This window comes from Anser cygnoides, chromosome 3 (assembly GCF_040182565.1).
Source record: "Anser cygnoides isolate HZ-2024a breed goose chromosome 3, Taihu_goose_T2T_genome, whole genome shotgun sequence".
Classification (NCBI taxonomy): Eukaryota; Metazoa; Chordata; class Aves; order Anseriformes; family Anatidae; genus Anser; species Anser cygnoides.
In genome coordinates this window covers 60451427-60476946 of record NC_089875.1, presented here as the reverse complement: position 1 = coordinate 60476946, position 25520 = coordinate 60451427, and the positions used below count along the sequence as shown (strand labels likewise).

Genomic DNA, 25520 nt, shown 5'->3' with positions numbered 1-25520 from the left:
TGTTACTGTTTTAATAAGTTCAAACCATGATACAGTTGTCTTTTAAATTTCTTTTGCTTAACCTTTCAATCACTTGGTCTGCTTCAGCCTGTATTTGCAGGTTAGACCATACAGAAGTCATGAGTGTACTCTCTTTCGGTAAACTCGATTGATTTCCATTTGTCAGTCCCAAATTCAGGAATTTAACTCTCTTCAGTGAAGTGCTGAGAAATAAGCTTTAAAATTTAATTTGAAATCAATTGAGGTTGAGCCTGTTTCTTTGCAGTCATTGATTAATAATGTAATTTGAAAGTATGTCCTTGCTTGGGACCTTGTTTTCATATTGTACATTTCCTAGTCCCTGAGAATGTTTTTCGCAGCTCTTGCTGAAAATATTCATGGGAAGAGCTGTGCTATCTGATTAGCAGTGTTAGCAGCCTTTTCCAGAGCCTAACCCCTCCAAATCACTGCACTGCTGGTGTGTTGCAAATAACTGGACCATCACTGATGCTAATGCATTGCTGGCATCTCCAAAGGGCACCTGCTTGTCCAACACTACTATCAGAACTATTTCTGATCCCACTTTTGCAGAGAACATGCTCACCTCAGCCTTGTTCAGCAATCCATGCTCCTTTAGTGGTCCAGAGAGCAAGAAAGAAGTCCTCTGATAAGGTGATTGGAGTGCCCTGTGAAGTCCAGGCAATCCAGCTGCTTGTATTCAATGGATGTGCAATTTTTCCTTGTAATAATTTGATCAGTTCCCTATACTTCGCATTACATGTTATCTTGCATCTTGTATTAAACGGTTATCATGTATTCCTCAACTGGCAAACTTCATGCACTGTGCAGGCTCTCAGGCTGCAGTCTCTATCGTACCATGCAGACAGCTCACCCTCTATTTTTGCATGCCATATTTGGATTTTTCCATCTGCACGTTCTCTTTGTGTAGTAATTTTTCCGGAGCTGCTGTTAGTCAGACCACAGGTATCCTGCACTCAGATGCCAGTTTCAGTCACTCCTTCAAGAACCCTGTCACTCTCTCTAAGTTGTAGGCAGCAAACCACACTTACAAATTATAGTTCCTTTTCCAAAACTGTGTGTGCCCACACCTAGCTATCAGTTTCATCAACATTAGATCTCATTTTTGATAGCTAGACTTCCTGTTTTTCAAGCTTGAAAAAGCATTTCGCTAGATTTTTATAATAGTATTTGCCTTACTTCTTCCCGGCTTTGCTTAGTTTGTAAAGTAGATGCCATTTTTCCAGTAGTGGTCACATCAGCCCTGCAGACAGAGGTAAAGTGCTATTTTCGTTGCTGTTGTAGTCAAGAAGTATAGGTCTTTTTGTCCTCAACATGCTGCTACTTAGTTCTATTAGTCTCCCACATCATTTTCAAAATCATTGACTTCAAGACTATAAGTAGCCTTATATTTGAGTATAGTCTGTAGTCTTTGTTTCTAGATATATCACCTTGCTTTTGGCTGCATTAAGTCCATTAAATGTGGCTAACCAAATTTTTTAAAAATATAATAAAAGCTGGGAACATGTCAGTTCTCTTATTTTTTCAATCTTCCATCTTACTAATAGTAGACTCTTGTCTGAAATCTTGTAGGTAGATATAGTTTTACAAGGAAGTGTTTTGGTCCATTTGCTGAAGGTACTACGTCTGATTAGTTTCATTTGATTAATATAATATAAAAGGTATTCATAATGTAGAATCAGTTTCAGAGAAGTTTCCCAGAGAATTTTAGTCCAGAGAAATTGCCCAGAGAAGCTGTGGATGCCCCATCCCTGGAGGTGTTCCAAGACCAGGTTGGATGAGGACCTGGGCAACTTGATCTAGTGGGTGACATCCCTGCCCATGGCAAGGGGGGTTGGAGTTAGATGGTCTTTAAGGTCCTTTCTACCCCAAACCATTTTATGATTCTGTGATTCTGTGAATTCGATGAAAATTCAGATTAAAGGGAAACGACACTGGAAGTGCTGCGTACGTCTCTTACAAATATTACTAATGAAGCTGGTCTATAATAGTAGAAATTCTGTCCATTTAACATCTGTTCAGGTGGCCCTCTCCAACTATTTTCTTCTTTCACCCTGAGCTGTGACCCTCCTCTGTGAGCCTTTTGATAGATAAATGCATTGGTATAAGTATTTAGGTATAACATTGCTGCAACATCTATACCTTTATTAAAAGACAGTAGAACATTTTTTACATCAGGAAAGAAGTCATCAGCATGAAATATTTGATTGTTATTTCTTGTTTTAAAATCTAAAATATTTCAGAGGATGAATATTCATAGAAAATGCCAAGCCCATGTGACAAAAACATTACCTGAGAGAAAAGATATTGGTAAGGGTCTTCCTTCAAAAATAGACCTAACGAGGTACCAACCTTGGAGGTTACAAGTTTTAAACATGATAGAAAAGTTTTATCTCTCTCCTTTTTTTTTTTTTTCTGCTTCTCCTTTTCAAAACCAAGGAAATCATTACTGTAATTTGTCTGGTGTTCAAAAAACAAAAAAGCTCTGTTAAGGACAAAGGTGACAGGCTTTGAAAGCAATAATGTCCCCTCAGTAAGTAACTTCTAGAATGTCTGGTAATCTTCCTATCCAAGTAAAAAAAAAAGTGATCTTGTATTGAAAGTCCCGGTCTGGGCATCAGATAGGAAAAGAAAGCACACAGGAACACTTTCTGGGTCTGCCATGGTAAGTGGGATGTGTCTGACGAAGCAGTGGTGTGTCTAGAGCAGGCTCCTCCATCTGAGCTAGTCATGCTAGCCTGCCATTAAAGTCATTAGAGAGGAACAGACACTTGCAGGACATGAAGTCATTTCACGGTGAAACAGCTGCTCTACTGCTGGTGGCTAAGGCTGAGCGAGACACAGTCCATCCAGTAAGAGTAGAGGTTTATCAGTAAATCCCTCCCTGAAAAAAAACCTTTTCCCCTGGTTTAAAATATGACTAGTCTTACTTTCTTCTCCCCTACAATTTTTGAACTGGTAGGTATATCCGTTAAAAGAAATTTTGCTGGATGTGTATTTGTGTAACAGTATGGAAGGAACCATGCACCTCAGGCAAGTTTTTCATGAAAAACACATTAGAACCTCTTCATTAAATAGAATATTCATAAAACAAAAACAAAACATATACTGGAATGCCCTTTCTTCTATAAAAGTTAGCTCCAACCATTAAAAGTAGCAGGAGTGAGACCTAGAAAAGACTGTGTCAAGATACATGAAATAACCCAACAAAACGTTGTATTGCTGCTTTTTATTGCTGAAAATAACTGCTTTCAAACTAAAATAATTTGTTTTCGTAGGAATCACAATGTGAAAATTCTAACAGAGCACTCTCTGTAAAAAGATAATTCTTTGAAAAATACAATAATCTCATAACCACTGTATTTTACCTGAGAGGTCTATGATGAGAGTTGAAATTGTTTACATCAGCTCTGGAAATTGTTATAAATATCATGAATAGTTTGCTCAACTGTGACAGTTCTGAAAACTTCAATATGTTATGATGTGTTTGCACCACTGAGTCCATCATTCTCTTTGGCAAAGTAAAAAGTACTTTGCATTTTATAGTATTTTAGAAAATTACTGTTCAGTCCTCCATTTCTACATGCAGTCCCCATAGTTCCTTGAATTGCAGGAGATACATTTCTTGGTCCTCTGATGGTTCTTCAGATAACTGTTTCTCATACAGTCTGGACAAAATTCCCTCTTTGTCAGGGTCATCACACTTAAACAGTCCTTCACACACCTGATTTTCAACACTGGACAAAGTAGGAATATACAGTCTTCCAGTATGAGGATCCCAATCCACTAATATGGTCTGTTCACTCTCTTTCTCTGTGAGGCTGTGTGCTATTTTTTCTAGCTGAGGATAGGATGTCTGCCCAGATTTTTCAGCATCCAAGTCCACCAAATCGACATGGGTCTTACCTGGAATTTCATCCACTGCATCAACTGTCTTCAGTTTAAGTTCCTCTAATTCCTGTCCCAAACAAGGGTCTGTTGCCCTCACGTCTAGCTGGGGGCAATACGCCTGTCCTGTTTTAATGTTAACCAAGTCCCCCAGAGCAATTTGTGGCTCACTGAGAAGCCCCCTTAGGGCAGAAGTCTTCTCTTTCAAACCAAGTTCTTCCAGTTCCTGACCAGGACTGAAGTCTTCAGCTCTTACATCAAGTTCATACTCTACATTTCTTGCATTTTTTTGGCTCAAATTATTCTTTATTCCAGGCTGGCCATAAAATGGCCAGTTCCCAGTTTTGTCCCCCTCTGCTAAAATATCCTCTTCTTCTAAAATATCTTCATGAGAAATATCAAGCAAGTATTTTGTTTCCAGCACTTCTTTTGGAGGCAAATCTTTCCCTTCAGTGCCATTGTAAATGGTATAATAACGGGGACTTTTCCTTTCTGATATCTCAGGATTGGATTCCTGAGATGGCTTGTACTCATCCACATTAACACTGATAAGGTTGACCACTATCTTTTCACATGGTATAAAAACCTTTTCCTTGCATTTATCAGTGTAGTGCCATACCTGGAATGGAAAAAAATATTTTGGTTTAAGTATATTAAAAATACCACCTTGCTTCTTCTTATACTATAATCTATTTTTAAAAGAAATGGCTATATTTGACCTTGTTAGAGTGAGTCATTCAATGTAGGGAAGAACGAAGTTCATCATGTATGCCTCCAAGAGTGTTAACACACCTCACTTTTTTTATTCTATCAGAAGTAAAAATATATGATGAGCAGCTCTAATTTCCCCTTTCTCATCTTCTCCATGTCAAAGGAATGGTTAGAACAATTCTGTCAAATTCTGCTTTTGTTTCCACCAGTACAAACTCAAGTGACTTTGGAGGGAACATCGGAGTTGGCCATGGGTCACAGACTACAGAAATCTATTCCACCATTTTTAACCAGTGAAGAGGAAGTGCAGTGAAAACCACATCTCACAAGCACAGTCAGCTACCGTGTTAAGGTATAACTTACAGGGGATTAAATAACATCAGGTTTCCTTTCAGAGAAGGAAAATAGAGTAACGTTGAAGTGCAGTGTATGGAGCCTGCGTTGTGCATTGTCATAAACTGGATTTGTGACTGCAATAAATCATCTAGGTAAACAAATAAACAGTCTTTCTGAAATGAGTAATATTTGTAGCAGAAAAAAAGTACTGTAGGAGCAGTCACTAAAAGAAAATGCAATACAAAAAACAACCAAAAGCTGCATTTCAGGGTTTTCAAACTTGAATGGAAGACTAAGGCCACTAATCTATGTAGCAAGCAGTCTGAAAGCTCCCCAGGTCAGAAGTGCCGGACCAAAACCAAGCTGCTTATTCCACCTCTCTTTGACCACAAGGGATGGTCAGGTGCAATAGTCTGTAGGTTGGGAAAAGCAGAGACCATCGCTAAAAGAGCAGATCTATATTCATCTGTTACCTCAACATGAACTGAATCCAGAGGTACAGAAATAAAATTGAAGCTTTCAAGGTGGACATAAAAAAGTTCTTTGGACATTAAAACAACAACAACCCCTTCATGAAGCATTCAGTCCCTCTGTGAGCACTTCTCCTACCACCTCTGCACTAGATTTCTTCAGAAAGATCAGCATGTTGAAACCACCTCCCTTATACCTCCCATCCCACCAAGTCATGCAGACCGGATTAACATCAGTGTTCATTCATTGCTGTAACTGCATGCTTGTGCTTGAGCAACTTGTTTAGAGATAGCTGTGAGAAAGCTCTGCTTATGGGATGGAAATGCAGTATTTCTTAGACTTCACATGTTCCTTCCAAAAATTAACAGACTTTGCAGAATGGCTGCTAACTGGTGTTATTCCTGTGTTTTTATAGCATTTAGTAAAACCCTCATGTGATGCTCTTTTCTTGATCTGAGTGGCAACCAGAGCTTTTATTTGCAGATAGCCATGGCTTCCCCCTGGAAAATGCACCTCTCTGCCATGAGTGCCAAAGTTGGCAACATCCTCCAGCAACAAAGAAGACTTACCAGGTTTGTTGGATGTTTCTGTTTGCTGACATGAATATACCTGTGCACACAATAGCATGCCATTGAAATAAGAAAGACAGCCAGCAGGATGGGCAGAAGATATCCAAATATTACTGTTATAATCTCATCTGCTGTTTTATCTGTTAACAAAACAAACATTTTTATTGCATTGAGTAACTTTTTAACGTATTCAACTACAAATATAAGCATTTACCATATTGCTTTTTGGATATGGGATGTAAATGTTTTAAACCAGGAATTTGCCGGAAATTACAGTTTTTAAATTTTTATCTCAATTATAAATTATATTCTAAAGGGAAGTAATAATTCCCCCCAGTTCTCCTGTTGTTAATTTATGCCCCCTCAGACCATCCCAGCTCCTTCGTTCCCAAACCTCATTCAAGGAGAAAAATGATCTCCATTCACTAAGAATCAAAGAATGCAGATCCTGTCTTATCTTTCAGTCAGTAGGTCCCAACTATGTTTTAAAGTCAAAATTTTTTTCATCAATGCAAATGCAAAGAGGGGAGAAACAATACTAACTTTTCATTCTGAGAATAGGTACATAAAAATTTACAAACTCTACCACCATGATTTTTTCTGAAGTAATTTTCCAATTTTTCAGCTTACACATACCTTTCAAAGTAGCAATGCAATATTCTTTGGAAAACCCACTGTGTAAAAGTGGTGTGGTGACATGTATCTGTGCACTGACACAGTAAGCTGTTCCGGGCTCTAACCAGGGCACAACCAAGGTGTTGTTGCTGACGGAGAAGAACCACTGGAAGATATATAAAAAAAAAAGATTTTATTTATATTATCACTTACAGAAAGGTAAAGATTTTATATACACTAAAGTAATTGCGCTATGTCAAGAACCTTTATTAAAAAGAAGAAGGAGAAGGAGAAGGAGAAGCAGAAACTTCTATACACCTCTAATTGATAATCTTAGCATTTTAATATACCATTTAACAGAAGGGAACCTTTATGATGTAAATATCCTGTCTAGAAACTCAAGAGATTTGCCAGACAGAGATTGTACCTGGAGGACAGGAACAGAAATAATGAATATTTTTGTAAGTAATCACTGAGCGCTTCCTCATCTACTGTGTTTATGCTGGAAACTACCCCTTGATATGGAATGTAAATCTGGAGAGACAGATGAATGCAGAATTTTAGATGTGGTGGCAAAGGGTGCGCTTTGTCTTGATGCATGGTGAGTGCTTTTACCAGACTGCCTGGCTGGGGAGCAGGTCCGCTGAAGAGGGCTAGCACAGGCAGTGAGCTGAACATGAGCCAACAATGTGCCCTTGCAGCAAAGGAGGTCAACAGCATCCTAGGCAGTGCCAACAGGAGAGGATCCAGTAGGTGAAGGGGGGCGAATGTCCTCCTCCACTCTGCTCATCAGACCACCCCTAGAACAGTGTCCAGTTTTGGCTCCCCCTATACAGAAAAATGGACAAACTGGAGTGGGTTTAGTGGAGGGCCACTGAGGTGGTTAAGACTGGAGAACTTGCCCTGTGAGGAGAGCTGAGGGACTGGAGCTTGTTCCATCTGGTGAAGAGAGAGCTTCAGGGTGACCAGGATGACCAACAGAGATTACAAAGACAGAGCCAGATTCATCACTGTGCTGAATGATGGGAGGATGAGAGACAAGGGACATAAGCAGAAAAAGAGAGGTTCAGGCTGGGTAAAAAGAAACACTTGTTCCCCAAGAGGACAGTTGAGCAGTGGAACAGGTTATGCAGTCTCCATCTTTGGAGATTTTCACTATGCAACTGGACAAAGCTCATGTGTGAGCTTATAGCTGATCTTGCCTTGAGCAAAAGTTTGGACTAGAGACTTCCTTGAGCTTCTGTCCCACCTGAATGGTCCTAGAATTCCTATAATGCTATGAGTTCTATTTCAATTCTTGCTGTTACAAAGTACATTTCAGTAAGAACAGTGCACAGGTTGAATAGGTACAGTTCTACAGCCTTCTCAAAGCTTACCCGTTTCTTTGTTTTTTTGTTGAGGACAGACACATTGTATTGCAGGCCAGGATACACTTGAAGCAGAGAGACTGATTCTCCATCAGGACTTCTCTTCCACTTCTCAGGAGCAGTCAGAATGATTGAAATAGATTTCTCAGTAGATGATACATTTACCATGGGTGGATCAATTTTAGCTGGACAAATAAACATTTACATAAAATAGTTACATGCAGCAGAGGATTTGACCATGCAGTTTCTTAAAGTGATGATAATAATTTTTAGTAATATTCTGGGGAGTCTAGGTAGAACTTTGAACAATCTGTTTATACTGGTAGAAAATTACTTTCCAGATAACGAAGAGAAACTTCACAGAAGGAAGCTGAACACTGACTTGGAATTTTGCCTAGGAATTCCTGTGACTTTGCAGAATATATAACCTTGAAACTCAATTTGCTAAAACAGGCTAAATTACCAGCATGTTGTCAGATTATCTGGCACAGATAAGAGAGATGGTGCTTTAGAATATGATTACTGCTTGGTTTAATAGGGCCTTTTGAAAATCAGAGTTCTTTATATAGTGGATGTGCCACAGCTTTTGTTTTCCTTGAGTAAAGCTTTACCGTTGCATAAAAGAGTATTCAGTGTATATAAGACAGTTCCAAGAACACAAGTTTAACATACATATATCCAAATTCCAATACAATTATTTCAATTACTGCTGCCAGCAGCATAAATCTCAATTTGCTGCTGCAGCAAAAAATTCGAACCTCACATTAAAATTAAAATACCACATGCTATGAGGCACATGCACTCTGAGCACGCAGTATTAATCAAGGCCATGAACACCTGGATTTGTGATTAACTTTCCTTACTGTCTGTAAGAGGGTTGAATCGTGTCGTCTCCATCCAGTCAGAGCACATCCCATTTAGGAAGGCTTTCACACTCGCGTAGTATTGCTCTTCATAGTCAGCAGTCTCATTGGAGAGGTCACACCACGTTCTGTTGATATTCCTGCATTCTGGCTTCCTAATCCATTTGCCAACACCATAACTATATTGAAAGAGGAAGAGAAAGGACCCATGCAAAAGCTATTGCCATGATATTAGTCACCCAATAATCTAACACAGAAATGGATCATCCAGATGATAGAACAGTTTGCCTGTTTTGCCGAAATGTGCAATTTCAAGGAGTTCCCAACTGAGATAAAACACAAGATTTCCCCAAGTTTTTAATGAAAAATAAATCAGAGTAGGCCCTACCCAAAAGAGGCAATAGGTAACTAACTGGGATGTTACTGATACTAATTTAAGTCCGGATTTGCTTGCGACAATCTCTCAACCTCTGTCCCCACAGCTTTAATTTAAACTGTAAACAGAGGAGAACTGAGCCAGGATGACTGTATGAAGACCAGAGTTATGCCAGAATGGCTCTTCCTGGTGTGTGAAGACAGATGCTCAGGGTCTCTCAGATGAGTGGACAGGAGACCACCCATCTCTGACTGTTGAGGTGCCAGTCACTTTTTTTCTTGTTTAAAGCAAAGACTCCATCTGGAGTTCAATGAACGTCAAAATTCTTCTTGTTGAAGCAGAGACATACACGTGCCACAACAATCAAGTTTTCTTTGGAAAATTTCTGCCTGGATTTGCTCAGGAGCTCCTGCTCTTCAAACTCACATTATGCTGAAAATAATTCCCATTTGGCTACTAATTAATAAGGGTGTGTGTCAGCTTCTATATGACTGCAGGACAATATCACTCACCAGCATTTTCCACCCACCTGAAAGCCTTGCTCTCCTGGGTTACCAAAGCACATATGAGTGTTTTTGCAATAAGTGTGAAATATGGCTGTACCTATGAGTACAGACTCTTCTGTGGACCCGCTGACCTGCAGTCAGTGTTGCTACTGCTCTCTGAGCCTTCTACCTTCTATACAATTATAGCTCATTCCTTTATTGTTGAGAAATCTCGCCTTTCCTAGGGAGTTGGACTATGTCTCTCCTCTGTTAGCACAAGATCTGGGCAAAAGATGTTGCAGTCTCTGACTGCAGGAGGAACTTTTTGCTTTGTTTAAGTAACCAATACAAGTTACAGGAAACTTCTGGAGATCTACATTTGTTTCAGTGTCATGAAAAAAGTACTAGACCAAGGGAAGGGTATATAGCAGAGGATAAGCCTGGGAGCGTTACATCGTCCATCGAAATGAACGATGGAAATGAATGAATGATGGAAATGAAGGAAAGGAAATGGATTCTGGTCTGCACTCAAATTCCTTGATATCCTACAAAGGGGTGAGACTTGATTCTGATCACGTTACTTGGTTTTCAACAGTACTTGGTAACTTCAGTGGTTGGACTCCTAAACTGGAGAAGTATGTGGCAGCAAAAGAAACCTGTTGGTGCTGAGTTTTTTAGAAAAGACCAATGAAACACTGGCTGCTCAAAATATTCTATTAAATGCTACATCCCCAGATCCATTCAGATGTGTACAGAAGGCCACTGTGATGTCAATCCACAGCACAGTCTCGTAGAATCATAGAATCACAGAGTGGTTTGCGTTGGAAGAGACCTTAAAGCCCATCCAGTTGCAACCCCCCTGCCATGGGCAAGGACACCTCCCACCAGACCAGGTTGCCCAAAGCCCCATCCAGCCTGGGCTTGAACACCTCCAGAGATGGGGCATCCACAGCTTCTCTTATAAATACATATTTAAACTGGATCTGAAGAAATCATTACCACAAGTAAAAGTTAAAAATTATATTGCCTAAATCTAAGACATATTTTAGTTCTCTTTTCTTTTTAGCAGCCCTATCTCATATAAAGATTTTTTTTTTTTAATTTAAAATGCTTAAAAAAAAAAGGCAATGAAGGATGAAATAAGCCAACTTACACTGAATATTTCACCTTGTAGAGTACTCCATCTCCTGTACCTTCTGGTGCTGACCAGTGAAGGACATTCTTCATGTTTATAGATTCAAAATGGACATTCCTAGGGTTGGGCAAAGAACAATACAACTCTCCTGAGAAAGAAAATAAGAAAGGAACAACATACACTAAGAATCTGCAAGTACATATGCTTCCAAGTTAACCAAACATACGCTTATTTTTAAGTAAGCCATAAAATGCTATATATTGCCTTTATGCTCCATAAAGTCAAAAACTGAGCACCTACTCATCTAAATTACCGTTCATTGCACCAGCTTTTGAAATAAATAAGCAACACAAGCAAGTCCAGGGGCTCCTAAGAACCCGCTTTCCCGTGTTCCCAATACACACTTGTAAAGTCATAAATGTAATGGAGATGCTCACGTTGCTAAACTGCTGGCAAAACAGAGGCCCTTGGACCCAGGGGCAGAATCCCAAGCTGCAAGCTGTGAGCCAGTCCCCAGCACCTCCCAGCAGCCCTGAGATGGGCCCTGGAGCTGGAGGTGCTGGGAAGGTGCTTCTTGTTGCAAGTGGCCACGAGAGCATAACGGGGAAGAGAAAAAGCGAATCTGTGGTCTTTCAGGACTTTTCAGAACCCTCTTCCCCCCGCGATAAAATTCTAGTTCTTAAGATAACAAAAAGTGACAAAGAAAGGAGGAAATACAGCATATTAACATGAACAGTGGGAACCTATCTGAATGAATAGCCCTTGACCGTTGTTGCTTCCTTAAGCAGACCTTAATTTTTTTTTAAAGTATATTTCACCATTACTGAGTGTTCATCCTCCTGTGTGAATTGTGTATAACATACTACATATAACATAAAGTTGCTTTGTAAATAAAAATCACCACCATTTTCCTGATTACCTGACTGACTTCCAGCTGTCTTTGAAGCAAACAGTAAAAGCTTTTCTCTTCAATACATTTATTAAAACAATCTCCTTGTTATTTTGTAGGGGCCAATTACTTTAAACAGTCATGGTGCAAACTATGGGTTTTCCAAGCCTCTACTTGTATATTAATGTTCAAAACAAACTCTGGTATATGCCTGAATCTGTATCTTCAGATCATAAAGCTGTTAATGGGAGGGTATTTATAATGATGCTCTCTTTTATCCCCAGCACTTAGCTAGTATTCAGTGACTTTTATTTTATTTTTTTCTAGTTGGAGAACAAGTCTTGTCAGGTATAGTCCTCAAGGCAAGCTTACAGTATGCAGGAAGTCCCCTTTCCTTGAACAGAGAAATGCCCCGTGACAGTAATTTAGCAGGGTCTCAAATTACAGGTTCAGTTACAATGAAATCCCAAAGTTTGAGGATGCCAGGGGGTATGAAAGCAGTGGAAAGAGACTGCCAGGAATGCTTCTTCATCTACTTTAGTCTCACATTTGTTTCCAAGTGGGAGATAAAGAACCTAGAAAATAAAAAGTTTTACTTTCCACCAAAAAAAAAATGCGCCTCCTGCTTTAGGTGAAACTAATTCAAATGGAAACATGAAGCTGCCCAAGAGAGCTAGGAAAACATCCAGAAGTTGGCAACATTTGTTCAGAAAAATAGAGAAGCACTTAAAACCCTGATGTGCAAGCTGCTAACCAAAGCCACCATTGCATGGACTGCGAGAAATCATTGATGCATCAAATTTCATTATTTGCACCACATCCCTGCACTAAAGCCTATGAGAGAGCAGGGAAGCCATCAACTGCATAATTGGTAACCAGGAACAAGAGAGAAAAAAAAAAATAAGAAGTCATACAGTCCTGCCCAAGCCCTGAAGAAGGCAACCAGGGAATCTGTGCAGACAGGGCAGGAGAAACTGAGACACAAATGAACTTTCTGTTGCAATTCCCGAAAAGGAGGAAATACAACATAGTTTTTTTCTTAGGTTGTGGGTAATCAAAGCCATAAAAGGTTTCTCATTAAAAAAAAAAAAAAAAAAAAAGAGGAAAAACTAAAAAGAACAAGTTAAGAAAAAGACAGACAATAAGGTACTTAATGAAAGATCTGAGAATCTCCAGAATAAAGATTAAAAAAGCCCAACCCAGCAGCAGATGCAGACAAGCCTTGTCCCTGGTAACTTGGGCTCTCTGAGCGAGGCATCTGCTTTGCACTGGTCATAAACAGCAGGGGCCGATCAGCACTTCCACAGGCTGAATCATCTCTCATGTTGGGATGGACCAAACCAGATGCCTTTCTCTCCCTCCATTGGAGATGGCACTCGAGCTGAGCAGCCTCAATCTCTGCTTTCTTGGCAGCTAAACTTGCCAGAGATACACCTTGTCCGGGAGCTGGGGGGGAACACTGTAAGTTTGCATGACAGGGATAGTCTATCCTCCGTGTCCACCGCCAACAAGGAAAAAAAGGAAGGGAGTTCAGGTTCAGCAAGACAGAAGGCACCAGGAGTAATGCCTCATGGGCAGAGGAGGGACACGTGTGGATGGACTATCTGGGAGGGCTGACGGATGTTTAGATGGGCAGGTTAGAGAATTACCTGCCAGAAACAACACCGAGCTGATTCTGCCTAGGGGTAGTGGGATGGATGGGATCTTAAAGCCACTGCTAGCCCCATTCTAATAAACCTAGTAATAAATTAGTCAGGGGTACCGCTGAGTCAGGTAGGACACAGTTGAAAACGTCCCTATCAGCTCACATTTCACACCTTTCTTATTTCTTTATTTTTTTTTTAAATGTGTACAGCTGATCAGGCTAATACATATTACCCAAATTGAACTGACTGGAGGCAGCCAGCTCGTCACAGACAAGTGAGATTACTTTCACTGGTTTTCCAAATGGTTTTTGTGTTCCTGTACTTTTGACATTTGTCCATCCTTGCATAAAAACATTTATATTCCTTAAACACTTTTTGAAGTATGAAGTCACTCCTGCTACTTTAATCTGTTACACTAAAATATTTTTGAACTAGTAACATGTAAAGGTGTTTTTTTTGTTGATTTTTTTTTTTTTTAAATCTCCCTCCGCCCAGTGTGGTTTCTGATGTGGTAAATGAAGTTTCAAAACAGAAACACTGACTGCAGTGCATGAGCCAATCTCAGACAACAGAACCCACAGGCTGTATCTTTACAAGATCTAAAGTATTACAACACTGCAAGCACGCTCCGATTTGCCTCGAGTTCAGTGTGATTTGGAGGGCAGAGGGACTGGGACCGTTAACTTTCCATCAGCTGCAAAAGCAGAGATTTGCTTTCTATTTCTGGCCTTGTCCCTTCCTCAGTTCTGCATCTGTAAAACAGGAGTAAAACTGCCATACTCCATAATTTCTACAAGAAGAGTTAAGAATAAACTCCATGTCTCCTTGACGCACAACAGTGTCCGGAGAAACATGTAAAAAATAGAACATAGATGTAGCTAGTACGTCCCGAGGTTATCAGTTAGTAAAGAACTTAAGTATATGTATTGGCTGCTTATTTTGGTATCTTGTCTTTAAACACAATATAACCAATCATATTCCAATTTTCTTTCCATTAACTAGGATTAATGGCGTGGATGTCACATGGAGTATTTTCAGTCTACACCGGCCTACATGAGAGCAGAAATCTCTCTGCATGACTGAGAAATCAGTCATGCAATTCGCTTTGCTAGGTTTAGTGTGTCTCATTGATAGTCTACATTGGCTGTCATCACTTTCCAGTATAATGAAGTAATTTCCTTTATTTATTTCATGCATGTAAAAAACCCAGAGCCATTATTACTCTCTTTGGAAATGCTGTAAATCAAACCTTGAGTAATATTGTTCTTTATATCTTCATGACTGCACACCTGGACTGGAAAGACTAATAAAATAGGCTTGTAAACTTCACCACCACAATGAAGAGCCAAGTCCTGATCTTAGAGTAAGCTATTGTGAGGCTCTTCAAAACAGATGTGACTTAGCCTGAAAACACCTTCACGTGTGAGCGAAAAAATCCACTGACGTCAGTGAGGTTATTCACATGAGTAAAAGACTTGATGGCAGGTGCCTCATCTCTTTGTGAAAGCGCCTCCGTTGGGTTGAAAAATGTGGTCAGTTTTAATCACACAGAGTACTCAACCGCCTTGCTCAAGCTGGTACTGTTCAAACCTCGGGTTTGGCTACGGCCACGTCTATCTATATACACATGCATATATGTGCACACACACTTATGCAAGTATATTGCATGTGTATGTGCATTATAATTACTGTCTGCTCAGTGCACCTGCTTTTTATCTGCCAGGAGGCAGGGCTGCCTAATTCGGTGACAAATGGCTGTGTTTAATGTCAATGTTGCAGGACAAATACAGCTGCAGCTACCCAAGCTCTCTCACTGTAAACACATTTGTTAACTCATCTCTTGAATTAGATAACCCAGCAGCTGCAAAGCATAAAAATACATAAATAAACACACACACACACAAATATATATATATATATATTTTTTCAACACTGGCTGAAGTTATGGGGTGGGGACTAGGCAGATACCCACTGAAAGCTGAGCTGTAGCCACAGAAATTTGCCCTGTGCAAGTACCGGTGTTGACTGTACTGCTCTCAACCAAGTGACCACCTATTGTATTTCACTGTCACATGGCTACAAGGATTGCCACCCCACCAAATTTTCTAACAAAATAAAATGCCATAGAAAGTCACAGAGTCTCTCTAGACAACTGTAAGACATAATTTATGACAGTGAGTGATGTGTAAAGCATTAGGACAGAAAGGAAAGTCTTACTTCAACACAGCTTTTCCCAATAGCTACAGCAGTCAAAACCAGGGACTCCTCCCTTACCAATTACTTCTATTTAAATGGGGAACTCCTTTTCTGACAATGACAGAAAAGACTTTGACTTCAATTGCTATAGCATTTTCTTATGCAAAAGTGGCCCTGGGGAACACCCTTAATGGAAGCAACTGCTTTGCACCAGGAGCTGAACTTAGGGGCGACACAGCAGACACTCTCTGTGCCTCCTGATTTGCAATTGCCACTTCAAGGACATCGATTTGATCCAAACTTGCATGCCTCAGTAAGGGAGCAGACTTTTGAAAATGCCAAGTCCCACAGTCACCTTTTTCCACTGGGAGCTCAGAACCACCAGTGAAATACGAAGCAACTTCAGAGCAATTTAGCACACCAGAGATTCACTTCTGGCTGTGCTGTGACCCACTGCCCTGTTCAGCTTTGGGCAACTTCCACCAAATTCGTGTGAAATCTTGCTCGTTCCTTCTATGCTGCTGCTCTTTGTTTCTTATGAATTTTTAGCTCTTTTCTTCCTCCAGATCATCTGCTTATACGATGATGTTTGCAATGAAAAATATTCCCTCAAACACATGTGTAAGGATATCATAAAAATAGTCATACTCGATCAGAACAAATGTCCATTCAGCATTATGTTTAGTAGCATTCGCTAGCAGAGGGTTGGGATTGTCTTTTCTGGTACATACACAGTCTAAAGCAAGCTGGCACTGGCCATGCAGGAATGCAAGGGAGTGCATGAATGGTAAACAGGGGAACTGAGCCAAAACTGGAGATCAGAAGCTACAGAGAGGAAGGGAAACCCCACTAAGCCAGGAATACACGTTAGCAAATGTCATTACCTGGTATTAGTCATCTTTGTAACAATTTAAGCAAATGAGTTAACTCTTTTTTTTTTTTTTTTTTTTTTTAATGAAGTGAGCTTGAAAGTTTTCCTCTGTGCTAATTCTTCTGCACTCTTTTCTGGAATTCAACAGGCTGGATAGTGAAGAGGAATGGGAGGAGGAAGACGGGCAGGCAGGAGTCATGACAGCTTCCCTGCCTTTCCTCCCAGCTGGAGCTCTAGGGCCACCATGCACAAAGTCGGGCTAGTGAAACCCTTTTACTTCAGCAATGCTGGTGGGAATGGGGGGAGGAGCACAGAGGTGATTTCCTGTTGTAGTCAGAACAATGCTCAAGAGGTAACCACAAAGCAAACTCTTGCCCTCCCAGAACAGGAGCCAGTCACTCCCATCACAGCCTCCTCATAGGGGACATGGGGGAAAGGGGAGAGTGCGATGGGGACAGAAATAGGGTCATGAGACTAAATGAAAATGAGGTGGTGGAGGAGACAGAAAAGCAGAAGTCATGAGAGAAGAGGTGGGAAAACTTGAGTGACAAGGCTTGGACACGTGGGGTTTGTTTTTGAAGAAAACAGGCAGGCTGCCATTGGAAACAGGTGAATCCGGAGAGGTCATTTGGGGAAAGAGTGAGAGTGGGCAAAGAGTGAAGAGGGGGTGCCAAGGCATGGTGTGGCTTGCCCTGACGTGCTGTCCTCCTCTGTGTGAAGTCTGGTGTGTGTTCGTCCAAGCCATGTCCTAAACTTCTGATGTGCCCCTACAGAGGTTATTGGTCAAAGAGCATTTCAGAACGCGTAATGACTCAGTGCAGGTAGACCCAGCTCCAGAAAGGAGGAGAAAGTCTTCCCGGTCCATTGGAGGCTTGCTGGCAGACAGCTGGGGAGGGCTATGGCAGCTGACACCTATTCCTTTTTGCTAACTTGTATGACAGAAATTAAATAAACTGATTTTTCTTCCTTGCTGCTTTGCAAGCACAAGAGTAGAGCTTGTACAACCTAACCGTGCCGTACTGCAAAAACATGCCCTTGATCCACTCCAATAGGAGAAAATGCTTGGGGGTATGTTTCCTACTAATTTTAAGAGATCAATATTGGCCTGAAACAAGTTGAGGGAAATTCAGGGTGTGCTTGTCTAAAATTACTCTTAACTGGGTCAAGATTCTCAGAGTCATGATCCACCAGAGGTGTGGGTTTTTTTCCTTCATTTTTTTAAAACAAATATAAAATATCTGAATAGTATTTTGTTAAGTTGGCAATGCAAAATCATTTTTTTTTCCAAAAGGAATTAAATTCATTTTAAAAACCATTGTTGACACGATTCCATGACATAACAGCTGCTTTTCAAAACAGGTGTTTTGAAGTTATACAAAATATTAAAAATAACCCAACTGTCCAGTGTTTAATTTTAAGGATTTTCTTGTCTCCCTAGAACATGTTTAGCATTATCGTTTTATTACTACTTAAATCAGCTACAACCCAGTAGCCAAGAATATGAGTGCATAACTAGAATATTTCTGACATCTTAAATTTTTTTTTTTTTTGCAATGCTCCAGGGTTAAGTAAATTTTATTTTTGAAAAGAAATATTGTAAAAATGATGCTGTGTGAGAGTTATCAGGTGAATTCTGACACAGCATGTTGTGGATCTGTCCTAATCTATCCTTACATAAACTATCTATTTTTTACATAAACCCAGCAAACGTTGGTTTTAGCTTCATCATTTAGTGCTGGCTAATATCTATGAGGCAATGACAGTTCAATTAGAACTGATAACATTTTATTTATTGCCTAAAGGGTGTTGCTCCTCGCTCTCTGACCTACTAACAGCTTGTCTAGACAAGGGATTTTGTTTTTCTTGGAACCTAAATTAGTTTGATAAGTGAAATGCTGTCTTCTGAATCCACGTTTTCCCTTGGGCAAGAGACTGAGTGTGGTGTCAATGGAAGAAGAGCCTTCCCTTCCGAGGGAAAGCCAGACCTCCAAGATGCATGTGGAGCACCTTCTGCATCGGAGATCTGAGGGCTAGGGCTAGCACACCTTGCGAGCTTGCAGTGCCTCATCTCTCGCAGGGGAGGTCCCACGACCACCCGGGACTGAGAGGTAACCGGCGACCTGTTCCCGATCCCCAGCCAGTGCTTAAAAATGGCAAGAGGATATTTCCAAGAGGGGGCAATGCAGGAGGAGGGGGACGCTCAGTGCCTCGCAGGGGTGGCAGCCCCGTAGCTGGGAGCACAGCACGCCGCTGGGTGCCTGTGGAGGAGTCCCGCAGCTGCGTGGGCATTTCCTACTGCTGCCCGGGGCGGCGCGTCACGCCAAACCCTGCCAAACCACAGACCTGCAGGCCGCAGGCCGCCTCCTCCGCTCGCCCTTGGGAAATCTGGCTGAGATGAAGGCAGCCCCTGCCCCACCGGCTCCACTTCCAGCCTGGGAGGACAGGGAGTGCTGGAAAAACCCTTCTGGAAAGCTTTGGCTGGAAGCTCACTTTGTGGGACTCTGATCTTGATCTTCTGCACGGTACCGGGGATTGGCCAGGAATACCCCAGCGGGCATGAGGCAGCCTGCCAAGGATCTCTGCTACTCCATGTACACACAGCATTATTTTTCCCCTTCTGGTGCCCCACATTCATGCTTCTTTCAGAGATAATCCGGGACACAAAGTGCCTTTGGGAAGCAACTGCCTGTAGAGAGCTCACGAGAAACAAAGGTTTCCTGGAGCACCCACCCATTTCTGTTAATCTCCCCAGAGGTATGGTCTGGTGCGTTTTGAGGCACCGTATGACTGTATGCCCAGAGTGCTCCCACAGAAAGTTCAGATGTGAACAAGTAACAGATATAGTATTATTTTTAGTATCTTTCCTGGACTTAACAAGTGTTTTTTTTTGTTAAAACCGCCAGTCATGATTTTTAGACTCATTTACCCCGCCTGTAGGTTTGAAGTGATTTTGCTGTACAGAGGAAGTCATTCAGCGTAATCAGCTACCTCCTTTACAAGGTAGAAAAGACTGCCTCAGAAATGCTAGTAAAGGTGGTATTTTCTTCCCGAAGTTCACCAAAACAGTATACACATTTTGATGAGCACAGCGGAAGCCTGACCGTGGACTATGCCGATGGAGAAGGCAGCCCAGTCATGTTGGGACTGCTACGACTTGATGTACACTTGGGGAGTTGTGCAGCTCCGCGTCTGTCTGTCTGTCTGTCTGTTACCTTCTGACAAAGTGAGAAAAATCTGTCAGCAATTACACGTGCCTCAGCCTTCTCCGAGCAGATTTTAGTGTTTCTGAGCCACATCCTGTACATTACTATTTCGACTACAGTACGCCCTAAAGCAGGTATACTGACGTACTTTCAGAACAGACGAGGAGAGCCAAGAGCAGTTGTGTACAAACCACACACGATAATAAATATTAGCCTCATTGCTCCCTCCAGCCTCTAAGAAACTACTATGAAATAAATTAACCCCTTTCACCTCAAAGCTGTAAGACCAACTTGGGTGTGCTTTTGTGTATGGAGAGTGATTATGCTCAAATACATAAATCTTCATAACCTGTTTTCCCCTCCTAAAGCAACATTCTTCTCATAATATTTTTTGGACCCATTCCTATTCCCATCACAGAAAAGGGAGGGGAAAATGGGAGGCTGAAAAATAGCTAAGCTGCCAGGTGAGTTTTAACTGAAGGTGCTGGGGAATAATGAAGGGAAGAAGGGACTACAATCTTTCTCGTGACCCTTCATTCACCTTAAAATACTCTTCAGGTAGCCAGGCAGGCAGGAAAAGAATATATGAATACATTCCTCTTCAGTCACCTATTTTCCACAAGAAGGAGGCGTAATTTGTTTAATCTCTTCATATGTAAACCATCCTGTACCTCCAGTCCTACATCTCATTGCCACTTCTTTCTGCCTTATCTAGTTTTATTGTACTTTTTTTTTGAGATAGATAAAGATAGAGCAGTAGATAGAAACTCTGTAAGTTACTAATACAGAAAGTGTAAAGCAGAAAGAGATCTGTACATCATTTAAACACAGCTTTCTAATAAAACTTCATTTTTATCTACAGATGGGCCTGGCTTCCAAAATTCAGGCTTTTACAAGCCTCAGCTTCTTAAAAGAAGCTCTTGTTTGGATTGTAAAGGGTGATTATTCTCCCTCCTAGCTATTGATCATACAGTTGTAATCAACACCTATTCTTTGAGAGAAATCAATCAGTAGAAATTTACAAGCCACAACTATAAAAACAAACATAAACTGAACCACATGTACACAGATGACTTGAGTAATACTAACCACTTGCTTGTCTTGGAATTAAAAATATAAAAGCCACTGGAGAATAACAGTGAAAGAAGGGTAAGGTTACCAGCTGGAGTGACGAATCTGAACATTAGCACTGGGAACCACAAAACATATGTAAGTTTTGGACTTCAATCCCAATTTCCCAACAGCGTTTGAAGTTTCTCTACGGAATGCATTAGCTACTCTTGCTGTTTCCATTCCTGATTAAAATGTAATAAGAATTTGTCAAGTTGTGGAAATTGTAAGCCAAGCCAACAAGCAGGGCATGGATCACAGCATTATCTGACATGAGATAGTAAATTAGAGATGAGACAATAAGGATGAGTCTTTTGATTGTATGAACATGATACTCCTTCTTCATATACTATAGTCTGCCTTACGCCAATATCCCTTTTTATTTATTTCTACATTACATTTGTTCTTCTCTCCTTCACACTGCAGAGAGCCAGAAAATACCACGTAGAACAAAAAAAAAACAACTAGTTCAGCCCTCCCATGTACTCCCAATACAGAGGCTTGACACCACACAGACATCACAGAGTATATCCACGGTGCAATTAGCCTACTTACAGCATGCATGCTGCATGCCTCATATATGAAATGATCTGTCTGACACTTCAGTGTGCTATTTAATACCTCAGCTAATACTTACTGGCTGTGTCTGTGTAACAGATAAGCCTCTTCTCAGATCCAAAACATACCTTAAATCACCTTGTGATACTAAACATCATACCTTAAATCACCTTGTGTCAATACCTAAACATCTCAGCACTGGTGAACTTTGAGCTAAGCATTTCATTTCTGCCCTTCAAAATTACAGTCTGGTGCACATCTTCTCAACGACTTAGAGGGGGTAGGTGAGGAGGAAAAGCAGTGGATTATTAGCACTGGAACATTGCCTGCCTTCTGGATAGCTTTAACGTGACAAAACATAAACTCTGGACATAAATGTGATCCCTGATCTCAAGCTCAATGGCTTAACTGCAAGGCCCGTACTGTGATCCTATCCTTTTATTCTGTATTTACAAGAATAATTCCTTGATAAAAATTGGATGTTTTGTATGTTTCAGTGCTCTAGTAACTGTGAAAGAAAGCATACTGAAATCTGCTTAAAGAAAGGACTGAAGCTGCTTCTTAAAATGTAGATGTATCTATTAGTAAAAATATGATAAAGAGAGACGTAAATTAAATCAGGTGTGTCAGTGCAGACCAACAAATTTATGCAACTATTAGAAAAAGTTAAAAGGGGAAGCTTTCAAGGTCCTATCATAAGAAAAGCAATTTGTATAGCCATGTACCAAGTCAAGTGGTATTTACAGCTATTGTCTACATTAGTGAATAATGCAAGCCAATACGAGCAGATCTCTTACATGAAAATGTTAACATTGAAAAAAAATCTTGTCTACACTATATGCATTCCAGTTTTTTTCTTTCTAACATTGGACTAGCTCTACTTGGTTTAGATGCACTCAAGGAGAACACCTTCCAGGTCAGCTTCATCCAGAAGACATCCAGTGCCAAGACTGCTTCACAATATGGACAAAAGCACAGTAAGTGCAATGACTGAGACATTTGCTTCAACATCACATGCCTGATCTCAACGAAAATAGTAAACATGCCTGAAATATAGCAAAATCCTTCTATTTTTGCAGTACAGTATTCAGGTTCATTTGCCTTTCCCTGAATCAGTACAATGTAGTGCCTGTTGCTTGCTTTTTTTCTGAACAGATCTACAAAGTAGACACTGGACTCTACGAGCTGGAAATGTAAAGGTTTCTCTAACTACAGAAGAATGTGGTTAGGGAAGCCCCCACTAGGAAGGATTTAAGATGAAGTTTGGTAAATTAAGAGAATAACATTCTATTGCATTCAAAAATTATGACGTTCCTTCCCTATCCTTGAGCTGCTTACAAAAATCACAAAGCTCTTGTGGTAAAGAACACGCCACATTTCTTGATTTCTGGATTTTCCATTTTATTTCCATTTGCTTTTCCATTTTGCATTTTCCATCCCTTTTCGTTTGTTCTAGAGTACAGATTTTTAGCAGCAAATGAAACACCAATTTATAAAAATCTCACCGATGTGCAGTGACAAGTGAAATTTTTGTCCTGTGCAAAACCAGGCAATGCTCAGACAGCCCGTGTTAAGTAGGCACACATCACTGCACAGCAGTACCTTAGCTCTGCATGCTTTCACAGACCTCTGAAACAGCAAACGTAATCCAGTAAGAGTAGGATTGTACCCACGAATACACCACAGGGAAAAGAAAAGCCGTTTTGCCTGTTGTTTTGCCACGATCCATCTGTGAGTTAATGTTTAAAAGCTGCCGACACATTATTTGGAGAGCAATTAATTTGGAGACTCCCAGGGGACATGCACAGCACGGATGCTGTAAGGTGCAAGAACCCGAGTCTGTAAAGTCCTGCTGTAAAACTGCTCACCATGGTACTGAGGCACACTGGTGCCCCTGCGGGATCTGTTCCTATTCTGGCATTGGGTGAAGCCCTCGGGACAGCTGCAGTATTTGCGGGACTGCATCTGCTCATGACTTGCAACCCAGGCTTATTCTGCTGGAAGAAAATACCCAGAGGACGTGGCTCTGCACCTGTAACCTCACTTTTGAGAAAGAGCAGGAGGACTGCTATTACAGTTCTGCACCTCATGTAATGTCTTCTGTTATTAGCAAAATACTGACAGGGTGAGTTAAAACAGCTTTTACTTGTTACGCTGAAAGAGAAGAGGTGAAAAAGGAGGCTCTAAGCCTTCAGTGAAAGGCAGAGCTCTCCCTTCTGTGCTGATATTACTGACTGTCAATAAAAATGTGAAAGTACGTCTAGCTAAAACTCAGGACTTTGCTGTTTCCCTTCTCCCTTAAACAGCCGTTAGTGAAAACCAGCTCATCTCCCTTGACGTTTTTCTAAACCTCCTCTGGAAGCAAAGTCTGTGCTAATAAATTAAAAAAAAAAATTAAAAAAAAAAAAAAGGGCAACCGAAGGCCGGTTATAGAAATTTTCCAAACCACTTGTGCTGGCGATCAGTGAACTTTGATGAAGTGAATGTGATGTGGGCAGCTACCTGAAAGGAGCTGACCCTGCGAAGGGAGAGCTCAGAGCGCCCATCTCTGAAAGCCAGTCGATGCCACTGGTGCATGAGGGAACAGTTTGTCAAATGAGTTAACTGAAACCGTCCTTAGACAGTGCTACTCAAGGATGAAGTGCGCTCCTTACTACAGTGCAGCTCTCACTAGATCTGGAAGTTTTGCTGTGGGCTTTAATGGGAGAAGACCAGTAGGTTTCTCAGAAGACGTGCTCACCTCTGCTTTACACGGCAGGGACAGAGCATCTCGTGAGATGCTCCCAGTGACAGCCAGGGCCCCACCGAGCTCGTGCCCCCCCGGCAGCACCCCCTGCCCGCTCCAGCTGCTGCAGCCCCCCGAGCTCGGGGCTGTCACCAGGGGTCGGCTCTGGCCGTGGCTGGGAGCAGGGCGGCAGAGGTGCTCAGCACTGGCACAGGCGGGCAGGATCTCTGCCAAAAACTCATCCTGCCGGCTGCTGTAATGTCTCCTACCGCGCAGGTAGGGCTCCTGGGGCTGGTGACTGTCAAGCACCGGGGAAGCTACAAACGCGGGAGGTATTTGGGGAATTACCCCGATGCTCCTAACAAGGAGCAGCCCGAGCGCACGCTATCAGATTACAACTGAAAGCAAACTAACGTTTTAAAAACATACAGCGCTCTACAACCTAATTCTCCCGTAACTGCAGAGGAAAGAAGAAGATGAAGCGGCCTTACAGAAGCACCCAGCCCTCTTCCCCCACTGCAAGCCCTGGGGGAGCAGGATCGGGGCCATAAAAACCGGCACAAAGCGCGAAAAGCGGCGAGAGCGCCCAGCTCACCGGGGGACCCCGGCCCGGGGCAGCCCGGATCCGTGCCCAGCCGGGGCTGCTGCTGTGCAGGGGAGCACCGGGGGGAGGCAGGGGGCTGCGGGGCTCGGCACGGCACGGCAAGGCACGGCACCGGGATGGGCCAGCTCTGCCTGCCCCCGCCGGCTGCCTGTGGCTCGGGGAGGAGGGGGACCCCATGCCGTGCCGTGCCGTGCCGTGCCGTGCCATCGCCGTCCCGGGGGGGACCCTGCAGCCCCCATCACACCCCATTTCACCCCACTTCAACCTATCCCATTTCACCCCATCCCACCCCATCCATCCCCACCCGCCCCATCCCACCCGTCGGGAGCGGGCTCGGCCGCCACCTACCCGTGTGCGCGGCGGTGCGCGGCGGCAGGAGCAGCAGCAGCAGGAGTAGGAGCAGCAGCAGCAGCAGCAGCGGCAGCCGGGCCGCTCCCCGCCGCCGCCGGCGGGCGCCCATGGGGGTCACATCGCCCGCACCGGGGCGCCCGGCGCCGCCGCGCTGCTGGCGGCCGCAGCAGAGCAGGGGCAGGGGCAGGGGCAGGGCAGGATCAGGGCAGGATCAGGGCAGGGGCAGGGCAGGGGCAGGGGCAGGAGCAGCAGCCGGGCGCCGCCGGGCGGGACGCGGAGGGCAGGGGAGGAGCCGCCGGGCGCGGGGGCGCGCAGCTCCGCGGGGGCGCGGTGCGGTGCGGTGCCGTGCCATACTGTGCCGTGCTGTGCCGTGCCTTTCGGGGGGCTGGAGCTGGTCACAAGCTTCCTTGGGACGCTGAGGGTGCTGCCCGAGGAGGCTGCGGGGTCTCCATCCCGGAGGCATTCAGATACACCACCCCCCGTCCCGCTCCACCTGAGCCCGGTGGGGCTGCGGAGGCGCCTTCCCACCTCGG

The 25520-nt window shown here is 42.6% G+C and overlaps 1 protein-coding gene across 2 annotated transcripts; it reads right to left on the bottom strand.

Annotated features, from left to right (window-relative positions):
- Positions 1-3234: 3234 nt before the first annotated feature.
- On the bottom strand, positions 3235-25237 carry IL20RA (interleukin 20 receptor subunit alpha). Of its 2 annotated transcripts, none has more exons than XM_048075778.2 (7): positions 24985-25237; positions 10853-10982; positions 8839-9017; positions 7985-8160; positions 6630-6774; positions 5994-6133; positions 3235-4525 (listed from the first exon to the last, which is right to left on the bottom strand). In XM_048075778.2, exons 1-7 carry the CDS (start codon positions 25094-25096, stop codon positions 3584-3586), a joined length of 1824 nt encoding a protein of 607 aa, XP_047931735.2. In that variant the 5' UTR covers positions 25097-25237; the 3' UTR covers positions 3235-3583. The 2 variants fall into 2 exon arrangements, with proteins under 2 accessions (XP_047931735.2, XP_047931736.2); XM_048075779.2 differs by having other exon boundaries at positions 10853-10951; positions 24985-25132.
- Positions 25238-25520: the final 283 nt, after the last annotated feature.